Genomic DNA, 19,928 nt, shown 5'->3' with positions numbered 1-19,928 from the left:
CAGGCCATAATTCGTTTGAGACAGTTTTGAAGCTAGTTTGTGTTCTATCAAGATGGTGGACAGTCCAGCAAGTCTCTCTTTCAGTGTGGAAGAATGAAGATATGTCTTTATCAATTTTAACTTTGAAAAGCTACATTCCCCACTAGCAACAGAAACTGGAAGAGTCAAGAAAATTCGAAGAACAATGAAGATGTTGGAAAAGCTGTCTGTAAGTCTGTGTTCAGAAATAAACTTCAGTACATCTTGAGGCATAAGACATCTTGGAAGTTGTCGTGAAATAGCCTTCAATTTACTGCACGAATCTACTGCATCAATATATTTTGAATTTCCATGTTGTAATGCTGACTCTAGCTTTAAGCAATGTTCTAATATCTGTTTTGAAGTCTTATTTTGCAAACTCTGCTCATCATTGAGGTAACCAGATGTTGACTCAAGATGTTGTATCTGCTCAAATTCTTTAACTGACTGCTTCTAACTACTGACTGCAGTATCTAGGACACAGCGTCTTCGGGATCACGGCTCATAACACAGCAGAGTAGCTGTTACAGGTCACTGACTGGACTTCACTAAGCGGCAAGCAACACTGACTCATTTGTATTACTGTCCAATGCTGGGCTACTGAAAATGTTTGAACTGCCCCTAGGCAGCAAACCCAAGCATGTTCTTTTGAAGCTTTGCCGTGATACATTTTAACTGTATTTACATTTACAGCCGAGCTCCACAATGTGAAATAAATAATACAATTCAGCTTCTAATATGGCAGTGATGCACTAGAATCATAGAGCTGGAAAATACCTCAGGAGGTCATCAAGTCCAGCGCCCAGCCCAAGGCAGGACCAATCCAAACTAAATCAACCCAGCCAGGGCTTTGTCAAGCCGAGACTTAAAAACCTCTAGGGATGGAGATTCCACCACCTCCCTAGGTAACCCATTCCAGTGCGTCACCACCCTCCTAGTGAAATAGTTTTTCCTAATGTCCAACCTAGACCTCTCCCAGGCTGTGTCTAGACTGCATCCCTTTTCCGTAAGAGGGATGCAAATTAGACACATTGCAATTGCAAATGAAGTGGGGATTTAAATCCCCCCGCTTCATTTGCATAAACATGGCTGCCGCTTTTTTCCGGCTCGGAGCTTTGCCGGAAAAAAGCGCCAGTCTAGATGCGGATCTTTTGGAAAATAAACCCTTTTCCGAAAGATCCCTTATTCCTTATTTTAAGAGGAATAAGGGATCTTTCGGAAAAGGCTTTATTTTCCAAAAGATCTGTGTCTAGACTGGCGCTTTTTTCCGGCAAAGCTCCGAGCCGGAAAAAAGCGGCAGCCATGTTTATGCAAATGAAGCGGGGGGGAATTAAATCCCTGCTTCATTTGCAATTGCGATGTGTCTAATTTGCATCCCTTTTACGGAAAGGGGATGCAGTCTAGACACAGCCCCACTGTTTTATGTTAAATATTTGATACCTTCTTTTATAAGAGATATGATATTAATATATGGTTTTCAAAGAGAAAAAAATTCACTTCTATTCGATTGGTGCCTCTTAAAGCCCAGCAACTTAGGTGACCACCTATTTTGCCTGTATGGCTGGGTTGGCCCTAATTGTAGATGTAGAATGTTTAGGAGATTGGGCTGAATCTGTAATGACCCTATGACACACTCCAGAAGCTGCTTTTTAAAATAAAATACCCAATTTCCTTACTTGTCTTTTGCATAAAAGTAGAGTGTAGACAGTGCAACTGCATAATGTGTCCCAGTTATTAGACTGAAGCTGTGTATTGGGAGATATCAGAAATGTCAGTTAATTGAGCTTCCTGATTAATTGAGTGCTGGATAACAGAGCTTTTACTGTATTTGTTTACAGGATTCCCATAACAACCCATGTTTCACCATGGGACACTGGATGCTCTAGTCATTTGGATTATTTCTAAACCTCCACAAGTACTTGAATATTTCTCTTTTTTTTTTTACACCTGACTCTGGAAGGCTTTGACACTTTCAAATTCTGTTTACTTCTGTGGGATTGAGGGCTATTTATTTTGCTGGGTCGGACATTGATGGAATGTTAAGAAAGTTCAAGATCATTCTGATAAGGAATTGTGAAGTTTTAAGGCTTACATGATACGAAACAAATCCCTAGACACGTATTATAAGTGTGAGAAATGCAGTGATATTTTCCCGACTCCAAAGGAGGCTGTTAGAGGGAAAACCAAAAACTACTAAAACCAAGCAAGAAGCCATCTTGATCCAGACCAGTAACCACAGGAGACCAAGCCATTGCTCTTGCAAAAAAGAAAGAGACTATAACACTAAGCTACCCTCTGCTAGGTTCTTGACATATAGGTATACCTTTAACCTTACTCATCTTACTCCAGACATGCGAAAAATGTTTTTATTACAAACTGCAATACATGGAATTCTAAAAGCTCCAACACTGTTAAAAACAACATAAAAACCCCCACCTTGGTTCCACATATATTCAGTTCAAAGTGTAATTTACATAAGTCTGTTTCCCCAAAGAACCACACAATGACAAAGCCTTTATTCTATTGCCCAGTTCTGTTTCAACTTCCCATTCCCTGCCAGACACACATCCTCTTCTATTCACATTGATTGTGTAGCTGAAGTTGAAGTAACTTAACTCGGCTTTTGGCGCTATCCACACTTCAGGAAGTCGAAGGGAGAACACTAGCCCTTCAACTTCCCTTACTCCTTATGGAAGCAGGACTACCAGCATCAACCAAAGTGCTCCTTTCAGTTTGAATTAGTGTGTCTTCACTAGACCTACTAATTTGAACCCTAGAAGATCGACAGTGGTAGCTTTGATCTTCTCTGTAATGTATGCATGCCCTTACTGACATCTTTCATAGAGTGAGAAAAAAGCAGGCTTTCCTATTGCTTTTTCTGCCACTCCTGAATATCTCTGTAATAAAGCCACACATCTGTGCTACTTTCCCAAGCAAAGGGGTTGTTTTCCTGCCAGCCCAGGAATGAGTCTGACACTTTATCACAAAGCAAATTATGGCTTTTTAATTATAACCACAGCAAATATATTTAACTGAATTAGACTAACAGTAGTAGCAACAATAAGAAAACAAAATAACAGCAGAAATTAATAGGGTTAGAACAGTTAGCAGATCCTTATTTATAAGCAACATATAGGCCATTTCAGTCTTAGATTCAGCCTTCATATTTAATCGCACCTCAACTGAATTCAGCCTGTTGAGTTGAAATCCTGCAACATGATGTGCATGACAGAGCCCTGTTAAAATAAATTGGATTCTGTGCAGGCTTGGGATCCACTTGCATACAACAAATTTCAGGATCATGACTTGGATTCTCTCAGGAACGTAAATTGCCACATACTGTCACCACAGTTTTTAGAGCTCTACACACCACATTTTTGTCTCCAGAAGAAATGTTTCCACTGTAATTTTACAACAAGATAACTACCATGCTATAGTTATCTCACTGGGAGAAAACCACCTTTTTGGCCATGAAGACAAAACCTTAGGCTCATCCTGATTTTAGGCTAATGCCTCAGATTCAGTGTATTTGGCAACAAGAAAAGCAATGAGTTTAGTCAGTCTTATTATTCCAGTAACACATCAATGCTACAGTTAGAATATGCTCTCTATTATGTAAAACTCCTTAAATCTATTAGGTCTTGGTAATAGATAAGCAAACTGGATTATTTTTCAAATGGAGGAGAAAGAGCAAGTTCTGACCTCTGTCTAGAGGATGTAAATGATGGATCAGGATAGAGCATAATAATTATTATTCTTCCTACTATTCCTAGAGCTAGACCAAATCTCAGGTCTAGACATGTTAATTCAGGTGTATGGATAGGCATAAAGATCATCAGGAGAATCTCATGATTGTCATGCTAGACATGAGATCTTCAGAAGGTGTTTGAGGGATGAATGGCCTGGATATTGCAATGTTCCATGATGGTGGTTTACATGACCAGAACCTTCCTTACCCACCTGCCTCTTTTTATCCATGTTCTGTGGCTCTGCTTCCTCCAGAGACGATTTAGTTAACTTAAAAATGAAAAAGCCTGCCAGGTCTATTAGCAGAACACCGAACCTGTGAAAGAGCCATTCAAGTGGCAATGAAGACTTTTAACAAGCATTTGCCACACCCGGGTATATACTGCCAGTTTCTGAATTTACTGTGGGCTCATCTAGACTACATTCCTCTGTCAAAAGAGGAATGTAAATGAGCCCGATCGAAAGTGCAAATGAAGCGTGGATTTAAATATCCCACGCTTCATTTGCATATTCGTGTACGATCACTGTTTCACAAAAGGATGTTTCGGAACTGAAACCGCAGTCTAGACACAGATCTTTTGAAAAACCTCTGTTTTGAAAGAACCGGTACTCCTCATTTTTTCAGGAGTATGGGTTCTTTTGAAAAAGGGTTTGTTTTTTTTGAAAGAACCACGTCTAGACTGTGGTTTCACTTTTGAAACACCCTTTTTCGAAACAGCGATCGGACGCGAATATGCAAAGGAAGTGTGGGATATTTAAATCCATGCTTCATTTGCACTTTTGATTGGGCTCATTTACATTCCTCTTTCGACAGAGGAATGTAGTCTAGACGAGCCCTGTGTTAGGACCTTAGTTTAAATTTTGCTTTAAAATATTTCATTAGTGGATTGCTGAAGATTATAAAATCCCACCTCTAAAAAAATCATCTCCCCCCCTCCCACCCCGGGGCTGCCATTGTGCATAGGGACAACAGTTTAATTGTACTGCATAGGGCAAAATGCATTGATTTTCTTTCAGCTAGCAAGGTTCTGGTCAGATAAACAGATTAATATTTTCAATATTAACAAAATAACAAATGCATTTGATGAGAAGTGGGTTGTTATGATGTTTTTCAAATGTCAGAACTGTGATTTACAGATTTAAAAGGTTTAAGGATTTCTGATACTGTCAAAACCTCAAACTCACTCAGCCTAATCGTCAAATGTATTGTGCCCCTTCATATCCATGGCTTTGGAAGTACAGTATGATGTGTGGGCTGACAGGAATGATTTTTTTGTTTTATTTTGATGAAATTAAAACACCTAATATTCTGCTGTTACAAACTAAATGATGCTATTGTGCTTTTCAGGTGTAGGAACTGAGAGAGCACACAGCAAAACTACAACAGATGATAACAATGAAGAAGGATGACGTTAAAGTTAAGATGCTAAATTGAGCCCTGGAGAGTTCAGTTCAATTTCAAGCTTTGTTTCCAACATCTTGAGTGACTTTGGACAAGTCACTTAATCCCTCAGTTCCCTGTCTGTGAAATTGAGACAGTGTTTCTTCCATCTTCTTTTCCTCCACCATTTCCCTGTCTTGTCTGTTTAGATTATAAGCAGCTTGGAGCAGGAACTAACATCTCTTGCTGTGTGCACATAAAATATTGTGACCTGCCTCCCAGCACTGGTTGGGCACTCTAGTTACTGCCATAATGGAAACATGTAATAAGTAAATAATAACATAACAGTAATAATAATAAATACTGATGCAAAGGCCAATGTGGACCACACAACGCTGTCCAGCGGGGGCTAGGAAGGTGAATTCCCGGGTCTGGTACCAGCAAGACAAGGTAAGGTAATATCTGTTATGAATTAGAAGACCAGTGATGATGAAAGGGACAAGTTTCCAGCCACAGAGCGCTGCCCTTCAGCGCTGGATACCGCTCGCAGGTGATCAGGTACCGCTGTGGCGCTCCAGTGTCCGGACCTTGCAATAAGCTACCCTCACCTAGAGAGGTGGCAGGAGGGGCTGTGGGTATTTAGCCACCTAACCCGTTTGCCTCCGTGGCTCACCTTCCCCCTCTCTACGCAGCAGGGGGCGCTGCAGCTCCCCTTCTCACTGCCCCCCCCCCCTCCCCGTCAGACCTTGTTTTGCCTGCTGGGCGGTCCCGCGCCTGCGCAGCCGGGCGGCGGCTGAAGAGCCGGAGCGCAGAGGCGGCGGCGGTTGTAGCGGTCCCGTGGTGCTGACGGCTCCGGGCTCAGCTGCTGGGCCAAGATGCCGGCCGTGTCGAAGGGAGACGGGATGCGGGGCCTGGCGGTCTTCATCTCCGACATCCGGAACTGTGAGTGCGGCGGGGGGGTTCCGGTGGCTGCTCGGGGGAGGGGCTAGCGGGAGCTGCCCTAGGCGGGGGGGCGATGATTGGGGGAATCTGCCCAAGGGGGGGGGGCGATTCGGAAGCGGCTGTTGGGGGGGGGGGAGACTAGTAGGGGCTGCCATTGGGGGAGGGGCTGCCCTAGGCGGGGGGGGGTCATTGGGGGAGGGGCTGCCCTAGGCGGGGGGGGTCACTGGGGGAGGGGCTGCCCTAGGCGGGGGGGGTCATTGGCGGAGGGGCTGCTCTAGGCGGGGGTATAATGGTTGGGGGCTGTTGGGGGGAAAACTAGCGGGAGCTGCCCTGGGAGGGTGATTTGGGAGCTGCCCTAGGCGGGGGTATCATGGGGAGGCTGCTGGGGGGGCACTAGCGGGGGGTCATCTGGGGGGAGTAGGGACTGTCCTAGGTGGGGGGAGGAGGAGAGATTTGGGAGGAGCTTCTGGGGCACTAATGGGAGCTGCCCTAGGAGCAGGGGGTGATCTGGGTGGAGTTGTGGCTGCCTTAGCAAGAGGGCGATTTGGGAGAGGTTGCTTTGGGCACTAGCAGGGGGCTGTCCCATGGGGGGCGGCTGTGCTGAAGAGGGGAGGCAGATTGCAGGGGGTGTTCATGCTGGGAGGGCTTGGCTTGTATGGGGAAGAGTGTTGTGTGGTCAGGGGATAAACTACTCTCTGTCGGTGGGTTTGGAGGGTTTCTATGATGCTAGTGTGTCTATTTCAGTGGGTGTCTGGCCTGTCCTCTCCTCCTCCCTGCCACATGCAGGCTTGTTTTGAGGTCTCCAAGGTCTGCTATGTCCTCCGACTTCTTTCTTAGTGACTTGTGCTGTGTGAGACAATCTCATTCGGGTGATGGTTAGTACCTGTACTGAGTTATTGGTTGTGTGAGTAAAATGTGGGATTGGGTGGTGGTGGGGGGGTCACTTCAGCTCTTATGCTGTCATTCAGCCCATGGAAAGGAGTGTTCAGTGTGTTGTGGAGAGAGTCTTTGGCCTTGTTTGAGAGCAAAGGTTGTGGTAGTGGAATTCAAGTCTATCTTTCATTTGGTTTAAACAGGTACAGCCAAACAGCCTCTGTGGACATATTTAAATCTGTTTTATTTTAATGTTATGCAATTTAGCCTAATTCAGAATATTACTGAATTAAGCTAAATCAAATCAGTTGTAGGCCAGTTTAATTTTGCCTGCAAAGGGTGTTTTTTGCCAGTCTAAATTGATTTAAAAAAAATCTATTTTAGTTAAATGTAACATGCAGGCAGAGCTTTTATCCCTGATCTTTGGGAAGATCCAGGGTGAGGTGAAAAGAGTCATGAAAAGAAAACTGTGCCTTGGGGTGATGGCAAGGGAGGGTGTGAGTGAGTGAGACACACACACATGCACACATACTCTGCTGTGTCTGATAAAGAATTCAGACTTTTCTTTAACATGCACCATCTGCCCCCACCTTTTCCCTTTATGTGACCTTGGGCATTGGATTGAAGCACAGAGGTAACTCTTTTCAGAATGTTTGCAATCAAACATAGCATGTTCATGAGAACTCCTAACTACAAAATTAGTCATTGTTAGTCAGATATCAATCAGTCTTCCAATGTGTTAAGCTGAAGTGTTAATAACTTAGGTAAAACTTTCCTTATAAGAAATTCCCTCACAATGAAAGTGTTACTTTAATATTCCTCCATGATACTGATGAACTAATGGGATCATGGAAGCAGTTTATCTTCTTTTGACTATAGCTAATTTGCTTACAGAAACATTAGGAATTGTGGCTTGTGCTACATATATGCAGACTAGAGGAGAGGCAATATGATATTTCACAATCAGAGCTGCATAAAACCATAATTCCATGACTGGAAGAAATTAAACTTTGCATGTGGTAAGTGAATATGACCAAAACTCTAGGGATCCATGATAACTAAAAAGCTGGTGCTCATTTCTGCAGCTGAAATGATTCTCTTCATGTTCCATATTGATAAACTGAATCTAAAATACTAAGGAAAACCCACCCACTTCATATTTTTGAGACAAAATGCAATGAGTGGTAATGGAGGCAAGGGATGGAAGAATGGCTCAGTTGGAGTGTGGGTAAGATGAAAATAGGAGAAACATGGTCATTAAGTAAGATTGGATGTATAGTAGCAATGTTAGATATTGGGTAATTGAATAGTTGAGTAACCACACAAATTCTTATCAGTTACTTGACTATTCTATAGACCCCAGGGGGCAGGGTCAGCAGCCAGTGTTCTCTGGCCTCACTCCCAGGGAGCACCCTGCTGCTGCCTACCTATCAGAGGCAGTAGCATGGGGTTCCAGGCAGGAACTGGTCAGCGAGGAGAGCCACTTTAAAAACTAGCTCCCTGCCACCCTGTGCTGCTGCCTCTGACTCCGAGGCAGTAGCATGTCTATGGGGGGTCCGAGCTTCCCTTGGACAGAGGTTGCTCTGTCTCCCACGGAGCAGCCTCTGTTCATGGTGAGCCTGGGCCCATCGCAGGCAGAGGCTGCTCTGGCACCAGCCCCTGTCCATGGGGAGCTTGGGCCCGCCATGGACAGAGGCTGCTTTGTGGCAGCCTCTTCCCCTCCCCCCTGCACTGCTGCTTCTGACATGCAGTAACGTGGGTTAGGGCAGGTGGCACTGCAGAGCTGGTGCTGGGAGAACCAGCTTTTAAACCGGCTCTCCCCCCTCTTGCTGCCTCAGAGGTTGCAAGGGCAGGGGCAAATGCATGTAGTCAACAAGATTAACCAATAAGCCTAGGCTTATTGGTTAATCATATAGTTGACTACACATTGGCATCCCTAATGTAGAGCTAATATATAAACAAAATAACAAGCTATTTGTTGTATAGTGATGACACTTAGGATGTCTAGCTTGCAACTGGAGAAGAAAGATGGTCTAGTGGTTATCAAACTAGCCTGCGACTTGGGGTAAATGCAGGTTCAATTCCCATTCCTGCCCCAAGATTCCTATATGACATGGGGCAAATCCATATAATCCTTCTGCGTCCTCTTTTCATCTGTAAAATGGGGTTATTAGTACTTCCTTACCTTGCAGGTTGATATGAACATAAGTACATTGAGTAACCACGATACACTCAGATAATGTGGTAATGGATGTTAAGCAACTAGGAGAGCAGAGTCTAAGATGAGTTGTAAACAGATTTTCAAATATTTCATTGAGTATATTGTGCACCCTTTTCAACTGTACGTTAAAGATTTCCTGGGAAATTTAAGAGTCCCATATAAATTAGGTTTGTAATAATGTAGTTGATTAACTGGTTAATCAATAAGCAAAAGTTTATAGGTTAATACTATGGACTACATGCATTTACCTCCCTCACCCTTGCCAGTAATTTTTCTTAGTAGGTGGGTCAGCAGCCCAGCTCAGTTCTGGCTCATGCTAGGTTTAGAACCTACCCCTGCTGTGGCTTTTCATTTAAAGTATATTAAGAGCCAGGTGAGCGGGCAGACAGCCCAGCTCAATTCCAGCTTGCACCGGGTCCAGGAGCGCAGACTCCCCCTTAGGCAGGGGCTGCTGCCACCCTGTGCTGTTGCTTCTTTATCAGAGGCGGCAGCATGGGGCAACAGGCAGCTGGTCCACAAGGGGGAGCTGGTTTTTAAACTGTCTCCCCTGGTGGATCAGCCCCTGCCTGGCAGCCCCTGGTGGATCAGCCCCTGCCTGGCAGCCCACGCTGCCTCTGATACAGTGGTTGCCGGCCCCACCCCGGGGGACTATAGAATAGTCAACTAACCAGTAAAATTTCAGGAGGTTACTTGATTATTCAATTAACTGATATTTAATATCCCTAATATAAATGTCACTGAATTCCCACAGTTTAACACCAAATATAACTGCTATCATTCTTAATACTGAGGTCTCTGTATTATTAAAATTGATTATTTTCAGGTAATTGTCCAATGGTGCTACTATTCTGTTCTTCATAAAGATTTGTTATGATAGGCCATATTCTGAGAACAGGTAACATTTTCCTTTTTATCTGGGTGCATTTAGTGGACCACAAGAAAAGTCAAGCTGGTGATAATGGAACCCAGAACAGATGAAACATAGAAGAGAAAATTAATGGTCTCACTAAGTTTTCTATATAAGCTCATATGATTTAGCCCTGTTAGTTTTGCACAAAGACTTGAATTTAAATGTATAAACGTCTTTGTAATATTATGAATCGTTTCTAGACTCTGTGCCAAGACAGTGTTATGATGCTAATAGACAGACATCCTCACTGTCATCAACCTCACTGGCACCAAGTTGAAGAGAAATAAAAAGGCCTCACGTATATTTGCTGCATGTACTAGATTGCAACATGTAAGTTTGTAGTAAAATCAATAAAATTCACCCTCTTGCTCTTCAGACAGGTTTTTACTTACTGTACAGATGCTGCTTTAAATTAATGAAGACTGAGCTTACTATTTATACCTTATTCATAGCTGCAATAGTGTTTCTATATGAAGGCTCTAGTGATATACAGTACTAGATGTTTTTCCTAGTATTAAATGTTGAATACTGTATCATTCTGCTTGCTATTAGTAAGCAAAATGTAATAGAGAAGTGCATAATTCAAATGAAGATTGCCTTGACAAATAAAGCAGTAATGGTCACTTTAAGTATTTCACTTACCACTGTTGAATAAAATAGAAGTTGGTGCAATATAAGATACTGTCTCACCTACCTTGTCTGTTACTTATCGCTGTCAGTTATAGTAATGTTTGCTTAGAGTTCTCCACAGTGGACTTTGTTCATCACATCTCTGGGGTTTTCCAGCTTTGAATACATTTTTCCCTTGTAACACTCATCTTTTGTTGCTATGACTGTAAAAAAATGGCCTTACAATGTGTTCTGAAAACAGCAAAACTCATGTTCAGCCCTGTCTTCTGGAAGGCACTTCTTCTGAAGTGGAGAAGCAGACTAGATTGAGTACTTTTCTCTGAATATTGGAAATGTCGATATGAAAAATGTAAGTATTGTTCCTCGGGAGTGCAGCTGTGTTTGGCTGCAAATTAAACTTTGGTTATGAATTAAACTTGGTGTTTAGGCCTTCAATTGGCAGGGCCTTAAAAGATTAAAATCAGGGGTTTGAATTCCTGTTGAAAGTGAACTGGGTTTCTGTAATGGGGGCACAATACGATTGTAATATTTTTCACAGGCCTTTCTTGTTAAGGATGCTAAAGTCTGCATGTATTTTTTTTTTTCATTGCCTGTACCCTTGACCACAAACACAGTGAATTGTAATAATCTGATCCAGAGCTGATTAACACAAGTCAGTATGGTTAGAACTTCATCCTAGAAGAAAGAACATAATTCCATAAGAATGTTATAATTTCTGCCTGGATATTCATAACTAGTGATGAGTCCAGTAGGATCTTGGGGGCTTGTACTATATTCACAAATATAGATCAGAACTCGTGGTGGAAATGACATTGTCTTGTAGTTTCTGTATGCATTTTCCTTTTTCATTATTGCAAGTTCTATCTTGCTTACATTCTGTTTGTCAGTTCTTCATTCAGTTACTGATAAGCATCACAGTGTCTTGAAGGTCAGTTATTTCTTCTGCTAGAAGTTGAGATAAAGTTGATGCCATGAGTGTGTTGTTGGCAATGGCACTAGTTTCATTGCCAACATCTTGTAACTTCTGCCAGTAGTCAGAGAATACTAAGATGTCACATCCTAAATTTAACTCTGATTTCAAGGGTATATGATGATAGTGGATGTCAGCATTGTTGGAATTTGGTTGATTGCCCTGGTAATCCTTGTCAAGGAAAAAGACTGGAAATGGGGTGGCAACTGAAGAAACTTTACACAATGAAGGAGAGTTTCTTCAGCTATCTAGTGACTATTGCATTTTTAGGAAGTTTTAAGTGTTGTCAATTTGTTGGCTCATCTACTTTTTGAGAAACTTTCAAGAGTGCCTATAACTTTTTTTTAAAGGGATCTGTTTATGCAAGGATTGGCACAGTCATTACTTTTCCATAATTAGGTGTTTTCTCTTTTACTTTATGCCATCTGTTTTCCCTGTTTTTTTTAATTGGGAGAGGGAATAGCTTTTTTCCTTAATGTTGTCATTAACATACAAAATGGCAGAAAAGTCTCTGCTCTCAGACACAATATGAAATGTGTATCAAGAGTGCAAAACTGATGCAGTAACTAGGGTATGTCTAGACTACAGGTTTTTTTCGAAAAAAGTTTTTCTGACTGTGGAAAACCTCATTTTACGAGGAAGAACACCTTTATTTGAAAGTGCTCTTTCGAAAAAAGGTGCTATGTAATACAACCTGTGCTTTTTTCAAAAGAGAGCATCCAGACTGCCTGGGTGCTCTCTTTTTCGAAAGTACTGGTTGTGGTCTAGATGCTCTTTTTCGAAAATGGCTTGAAGTCTTGATGTAGCCTTAGTGGAGGCACAGACACTAGCTCTTAAGCTTTTATATTACACTATTACATTCCTACCTCAAACACTAACTTTTTTCTCTTGGGCTAAGTAATCCTTGATATTGCCGCCAAAAAAAAAAATTAATCTTCTGTTAACGATGTAATAGTCCCCTTCAGCATTCCCCAATTGTATGGTGACAACTTAGACTATTTTTTCCCCCATTTTGTTTTCTTGAAACACTATTTTAAAAAGATCAAGAATATCTCTTACACATTGTAATACTTCAGACCATGGCTTCATATTAGAATAACTTGGAATCTCAAGCATTATAAGCAACTAAAAATAGTTCTTAAAACTTCCTAATTTTTTAAAATTAATTAGGTTCAAATTTTCCATGCAGGATGACTTGAGGATGAATTTAAGGAAATATTTTTGCCAATATTAAATTTAAATACTGCTGAGAAATTCTAGTGCCTTTGATTGAGGGATCGACACTGACTTCAGATATGCTATATATTGTCTCTGGAGTCCATTCAAACTTGACATCAGCCTCTGAAAATTGAGGTTTACTGGTTTTCTTGCTGCTGGGATCATTGTGGTCTGAGTTTCCCTTGCTGCTGGAATGGAGGGGTAAGCTGCGGAGGCAGAAGGGATGGCCTGCATACTGTTTGCCTACTTCTGAGTGCATTCCTCCAGAACCTGATACTGAACCTAGGATTCCTTAGCCCTAGCCTTCCAAAGCTGTTAGCAAATAGCTTGAACCCTCCCGTGGAAGTGTCTCACCTCTCTAGAGGCTGATCCATGAAGGATAATAGTCTGCTAGTGCTGCCTGTCCTTAATAGGTGCAGGTTTGTACTATGGCTCTAAAGGTGCTAATCTTGCTATTGACTTTTGGAAGGTTCCAGTATGATTCCATATGATATTTTGTATTTTCACTTTGCTTTTTAAAACTTTGAAAGAAATGCATACCAACAAACTACAACATTGAGGTAGGAAAATCAGGCACTCGAGATTAGAAAAGTATTAAGGTTGTCTGCAGCCTTAATTTACCTCCATATGAATATGTATGATGGCATATTTAACTGTGATTGCATACTATTTTTTTCAATGGATTCCTGCCTCACTTAGCAACCAGGACAGATGGTACTTGTTGAATAGCTAGCTATTCAGTATTTTCTAGACTTAATAAAACTCAAATTCTAGGCAAACTCCTAATGCATGAAACACTGAATATTACATTAAGAAGCTTGTTTACTATATCTGTTAAATGTGTTCTGTGCACAATATCAGATCACAACATTTCTTGCAAAACTAGAGATTTACTGAAGTAGGTTGGCAGACATTAAAAATTAGTTCAAGAAAATATTCAGTTAATGTACTTCTGATAACTTACTATGTCAAATCTTTGTGTGAACTGAGTACCTTAAACCCTATCTCTGAAGAAATTTCAGGTAATATCCCACTGGTCTAGCATGAGCACATCTTGATCAGTTATACCAATAGCAGATATATTGTTGTAGACCTCAGACAAGCATTTTTGTCTTTGTTTAGAGACTACAAATGTCCATGGCTGCTCTGTATTAACTCTAGTAACAGTGGACCGACAATAGTGGAAGGATTCTTTAAAATTATAGATCCAGCCTTATCAAAAAGTATTTAGTTAGGTACTTATGGGCCCATGGCACTATATTAGCCAAACACTTCAAAAATTAACCCTAAGAAAATCCCTGTAAAACAGGAGAATATCTCTATTTTATATTTTGTAAAGCATGGCACAGCTTCGTTCCTAAGGTCATAGTTTTTGGCTTAGCTATGCATTGTACTTCTCTTCTGAGCTGAGGTCTGATACCTTGACCCCAAGAGCATCTTACCACAATTAGTTTTTCTGTATCCTGCCATCTTCACTTTAGTTACTATAATCTGGAGTCCTCCAATTGTTCTTGCATAATGTGGGGCTTCTCACTCTGTTAACTTGTTCTGTACCTTACTCTCCAGAGGAGATGCTGAATCTCTCCTGTTATCCTAGCAACAGGTTTGAGGCTAGGATAGCTATTCAAAGAGGAGCTCAGTCTTTTCCCAGGAAATTAGTGTATGTGGAACTGTCAAATGAAAAATAGAGCTTTTCTACACAATTTTCTGAGGATCCATTTTCAGCATGATTGTATGCTGTCAGTGTACAAATACAGTTTTGTGAGGTGGGCTGTTAAGCATAGGGAGACATTTTGTAGTTTGAGAAGAGGCTCTTAATATGGAGTTAATGTGTTTGAATCCTAATTGTTTAAATGATAATGATCCTTTACAAATGATTAATGTGACGTATAGAATTTTAATTTTTTCCCCCATAACATTCTGGAGAATCAGAAATTGAGTCTGAAATGAATTTTGGACTTGCATGAGATACTAAACATAGGATTGCCAAATCTGTTGACAATGGAGTCTTCTAAATGAATAATTAAGAACAGTTCGTTTACTCGTTAAATGTATTAAATTCTGAGTAGTAAAATACATATATTGGCATAAAAGATCTGTTAGAGAAGGATTACTGAATTTTACATGTGATAAGTCCAGGAACAGTTTAATCATATGATTGTGAGCAGTTGCTAAAGTTTGGAGTATGAAGGTGAACTTTGTCTCGTTAAAATTACTTGCTGCACTTAAAACTCAGCTCTTGCTAGAGCATGGTATAATGCAGTCAAGCGGTATACAAGCATCCCCTGATATACTTCTGACATAAAGCATGCTTAACTCCTCTTGATTTGGCCAGTTGGTTTAAAGTTAAATTTGACACATGGGCCCATCAAATGTGCTTAAGTTGTGACTTGATTCAAATTCAGACTTTGGGCTTCCAGCTGTGAAGGTAGTGTGTCAAACAAGAAGTTACAACACTTCCAAAAATATAAATATTTACCTTTTTTCTTTAAAAATGGTAAAATTGGAAACTCACATTATTCAAGTTATCCATGCTGTCTCTTATCATTGTCCCCTGCGATATGTTTAACAGTGCTATTTTAAATGTTAACTCTTGTTTAGACACAAATTATAGTAGCAATGTTCTGATGGCAACTTTGAAGAAAATTCAGATACCTTGCTTAATATACTGACTCATACCTAGTCACTCTATAATACCAGGCTTATAATTAATCTCTGTAGTTGTACATTAGGGGAGGGCTCTTAAGGGGGTTTGTCTCCCAGGAGAGGGCTATTGCTGGTGTGGGAGGCCAGCAATACCAACTGCCAGGAACTGCAGACTGACTGCTGTCTGGAGGTTGCTGAAGCAGTGGCTACTTTGGCTAGCTGCGGACTGCTGCCTGGAAGCCTGCCAAAGTGGTGACTGATCTGACTACCTGGAGACTACTTCAGCAGGGCTACCTGAGCAGCTGGCCACTGCAAATCTGACAGACACGGAGCAGCTAGCCATGAATCCTCACCCTCTTGATTGCTGATGGAAAAATGAAAGTTCAAGGCAGCAAGTACCTGTGAAAGAAAACAAAGCCATTACAAACAACTTATTGCATAGAACATGTTCTAAAATGCCCCTACTATTGTCCTTTGTCTGATAGGTCTTATGGAATCTATTTTTACTTCTGGACTAGAGAAGTTAACTAGTAGTTAATTAGCTAATCGAGTAGTTGATGGATCTACTCGATTAGCCAATAAGGGGAGTGCTTGCTATCCCTGCTGCAGCTCTGCGGTTTAAATGCAGTAGGAACTGGATATGTAGGCAGCCTGGCTCTTACTACATTTAAACTGCAGAGCTGCTTTGGGGTTAGGTGGTGGTGTGGGTGGCATGAGTTGGGCTTGTACTGGCTCCAGGAACACTCCAGCCTTGCTTCCCCTGCCCCCCTCTCCTGCACTGCATAGACAGTGCTAGGGGCAGACTGGCTTTTAAGCCAGCTCATAGAGAGGCAGGGTGTGGGGGGAATGAGGGAGGGAAGAGAGGAGCAAGTAGTCGAGTAGTGACTTGACTACCCGATAAGCCTAAGCGTATCAGATAGTCGACTGCTCGAATAGTTGCTTACATCCCTATTCTGGGCATGAGAGGTGATGCAAGGTAGTGAGTAAAAAGCTCTGAATGGAACAGCTTCATTTCATTACAGATCTGATAACAGTAGACAACAGAGTATACTATATCTAAGGAATCTAGCTTTAGATCACAAGTATTTACTTAGTTTTGGACCACTTTATGGAGACCTACATTTCCTGTTCAAATGGAAATAACCCATCAGATTTCAGAATTGTGGGATAATGTAGTCCTCCTTCTGACTCCAAATACTTTCAGGTGTTTAAGGGCTTGTCTAGACTGGGGGAGGGAGTAAATGCACTGTACGGAAGGGTGATTTCTAAAGCACAATAATGAGCTGTGTTATACTTGGTCAAGTAGACTCTGCTGGAGTGCACGAATGTTCTCTAGTGAGTGCTAGTGATGCAACTAGTTGCTTCCCCCCCTTGCTGCCTCTGCTAGAGGCAGCAAGGGGAGTGGGGAGCAGGAACTGGGGCTCTTGTACCTTTCAAAGGCTCAGGCACCGCAGGGAGCACAGGACCAGTCCCCAGCACGGGACCACTCCCTATGGGGCTTCTGCTTTTAAACTGTAGCAGTAGCCCGGTAGGGCTCTTGCTACAGTTTAAAGGCAGAGGCACCCTTATAGACTAATTGATTAGTCCATGGAAATCCCATTGACTATTGGGTTAGTACACACTAGGGAAGTTAAATTTAGACAGAGCACTGTATTACAGTAGGGTGTCAAAGTCTGTGTGGACCAATTAATGCACAGCATATTGGTGTAATTAGGAGGTCACCTCCCTGTCTCCTCCACTGTAGTGCATTATGTAGACAAGCTCCAACTCTAAAATGTTACTGTAACACTGCACTCTTGTTGCAGCTATCCTTGCATAGGCTTGCTAGTCTTGTGTTTTTGAAATGCAGACTTTGTCTTCCTATGGTACTGTGATTCTATTGCTCAGTTATCAGAAATTGGAGAGAGTGGCATTTCAGTTACTTAATCCTGACAACTGGTTCTGACATGCTTCTCCAGTAAAAGCAACATTCCATCTGTTTGCTAGGGTGCTATAGTAAACGGTGAATAGTGATGCTGAGGAGCTGCTGAAGGGTTTTACCTTAACTAATCTGAATAACTTAGGTAAAATTGTTTGTTAAATTTCTCTTGTCTTAGACCTGTTGGGCTTCGGCAACATATGGCCACACAGGCCAATGCCTTAGAAATAGCTGTCAGTATTTTAAAGGCACTCGGAGGAGAGGGGGCAGTCTTACAAGACTAGCTTCATGTTTCTAATCAGCAACATAGGTTTCTTAAGCTTAATTTTTTCTCAATGTGATTAGCAACACTTATCTCCCTGTCTCACAACTCTTCCAAATAGAGGCATGAAGTAATATTTTTAAAAAATACTATGTCCGCCCTGAAAGTGAAGACTGTGAACAGCCATATTTTTAGTATGGAAGCTTGTATTACATTGTACTACTTTAAAGTGCACACCGACTCTAACCGTAACCCTAACCAACTACAGTATCATCCTGATGGAATGTAGCTAGACAAGACAGCCAAAGCTGCTGCTAGAAACACAGGAAATATGGGATTTCCCTTGTCATGTAATCATACATATGAAGTGCCTATTATTATAGTAACTTTTACATTAAACACAGTCAGCAACTGGTGTAACTATGCTACCTATGAATGCTACCTGACCACAGGAGGCACCAGGTGCTCATCTACTTATTGTGTTTTTAGACTCGCAATTCCCATCCACTCCCATTGCTCCTGTAGCTGTAATAGTCATGCTCCCTAGGGAGGCAGTCTCATTCTGGGGAATGCAGGGGTGGGGTGTGGGTAAAGGGCAAAAGGGTGATGGGTGAAGGCATGGTGAGATCATGGGGCAGGAGGGTGTTGGCATGGGCTGTAGAGGTTAAAGGGTATGAGGGTCAAACATGTTAGGCACTGGGAAGCAAGGGTCTGGGTTGGGGTTAGGCAACCTGTTTGTATATTCATTATTCATATAATGAATATGCCAATACAATGTTGCCAGTCTACCAAAAGTTTATGAATGTGTTTGTAGGTTGGTGGCATAAAAAAGATTGGGAGCCACTGCTTTGGGGCATGTGCCCTATAGGCTTTCAGGAAATGAGGACTTTTTGGGTCGAGTATATTCCCTCCAAAGGTAGGATGTAGTCTAATGATATGGGTCCTAGAAGGACACTTCTGTAACATAGTATTTATAAAAAGTCACTTGCAGTGCATAACTTTGTATCGGGGTGGGGGGAGGAGGGAGGCTAAGTGGAGCTGTGGGGTTTGTTTTAGTTTTTTTGCATGGATGCTTGCTACATTGTGTAGCTGTCCTTGTTGATTTGACACTGCCTAACATGTGGTAGACCTTAATATAGAATTAGCCCATGTCTTCACTCAGCAGAAGATCAACACTTTCACGATTGATCTTCTGGAGTTCGATTTAGCAGGTCTAGTTCAGACCTGCTAAATCAAACCAAGAGGGCACCCCTGTTGACGGCCAGTACTCCAGATCCTGAAAGGAGTAAAGGAAGCCAACAGGAGTGTTTGCTGTCATCAGCCTTCCGCTGTAAGGATGGTGAGGAAACTCAGATCAAGGTGCATCGACTCCAGGTATGTAATTAACATAGCTGGAGTGCCGTATCTTGATTTGATCTTCCTCCTCAGTGGGATGTCGAATTTTGGTTAATCAGCTATTTGAGTAGTCAATAAGGGGTGTGTGTGCACACTATCCCTGCTACTCTTCTGCCTTTGAAATGTAGCGAGAGCACTGTTTCCCTGCTGTGCCTCTGCCTCTCCTGCCCCAACCCAACCCAACCCGCTGCAGAGACGGTGCCGGGTGGGGGTGGCAATTAGCTGTTAAGCCAGGTCCCCCCCCAGCACTGGCTCCTGCTCACCACACTCCCCTTACTGCCTCTGATACAAAGGCAACAAGGAAGAGGGAAGTTGAGTAGTGAATTAACTACCCCATAAGCTTGTGTTTATCTCTATTAGACATTAAGAGATCTCGTACCAGTTTGAATTCATGTGAAGGGAAGAGTGCATTGGGATGCTTGCCCGTACTGTTACTGACCCAATCAACCATCACAGATAATCAGTGGGATGCACCCATAGTTTGCACTTATAGAACCTAAAGTAAGGCATGCTACAAAGAAGATAAACACCATGCAGGCAGTTGCCTTAGGGGTTCTACAGGTCTGTGTGGTCTGCTATTTTTTTTTCTTGCTGCTGTGCCAGATAACCAGCTGCATGTCAGATTAGGGAAAGGAGCGGGTGGAGTTGGCATCATACTTCATGAAGCTAATAACTTGCTCTCTGTGGAGGGGCTAATCCTTACTGTAGTTTTGGCATTAGTGTTATTCCATTGCTGATTAGAAAGAATAGTTTTCAGTGTCATGGTGCCAGAATTTTAAAGATAACTGTTCAGAATA

At 42.0% G+C, this 19,928-nt stretch overlaps 1 protein-coding gene across 11 annotated transcripts in view; it reads left to right on the top strand.

Annotated features, from left to right (window-relative positions):
* The first annotated feature begins 5,905 nt into the window (after nt 1-5,905).
* AP2A2 (adaptor related protein complex 2 subunit alpha 2) overlaps nt 5,906-19,928 on the top strand; it is a 106,911-nt gene continuing 92,888 nt past the window's right edge. For 5 of the 11 annotated variants that reach the window (XM_075928225.1, XM_075928224.1, XM_075928223.1 and 2 more), the window contains exon 1: nt 5,907-6,088. In XM_075928225.1, coding sequence (XP_075784340.1) covers nt 6,022-6,088 — 67 coding nt within the window. In that variant the 5' untranslated portion in view covers nt 5,907-6,021. Of the gene's footprint in view, nt 6,089-19,928 lie in introns of all 11 variants that reach the window. The other 6 variants (XM_075928216.1, XM_075928219.1, XM_075928218.1 and 3 more) reach the window with 2 other exon arrangements.

The sequence above is a fragment of the Pelodiscus sinensis genome, chromosome 4, assembly GCF_049634645.1.
Source record: "Pelodiscus sinensis isolate JC-2024 chromosome 4, ASM4963464v1, whole genome shotgun sequence".
In the NCBI taxonomy this organism is placed as follows: domain Eukaryota; kingdom Metazoa; phylum Chordata; order Testudines; family Trionychidae; genus Pelodiscus; species Pelodiscus sinensis.
Note: the sequence above shows the minus strand (reverse complement) of the source record. Positions and strands in the feature narration are given on the sequence as shown.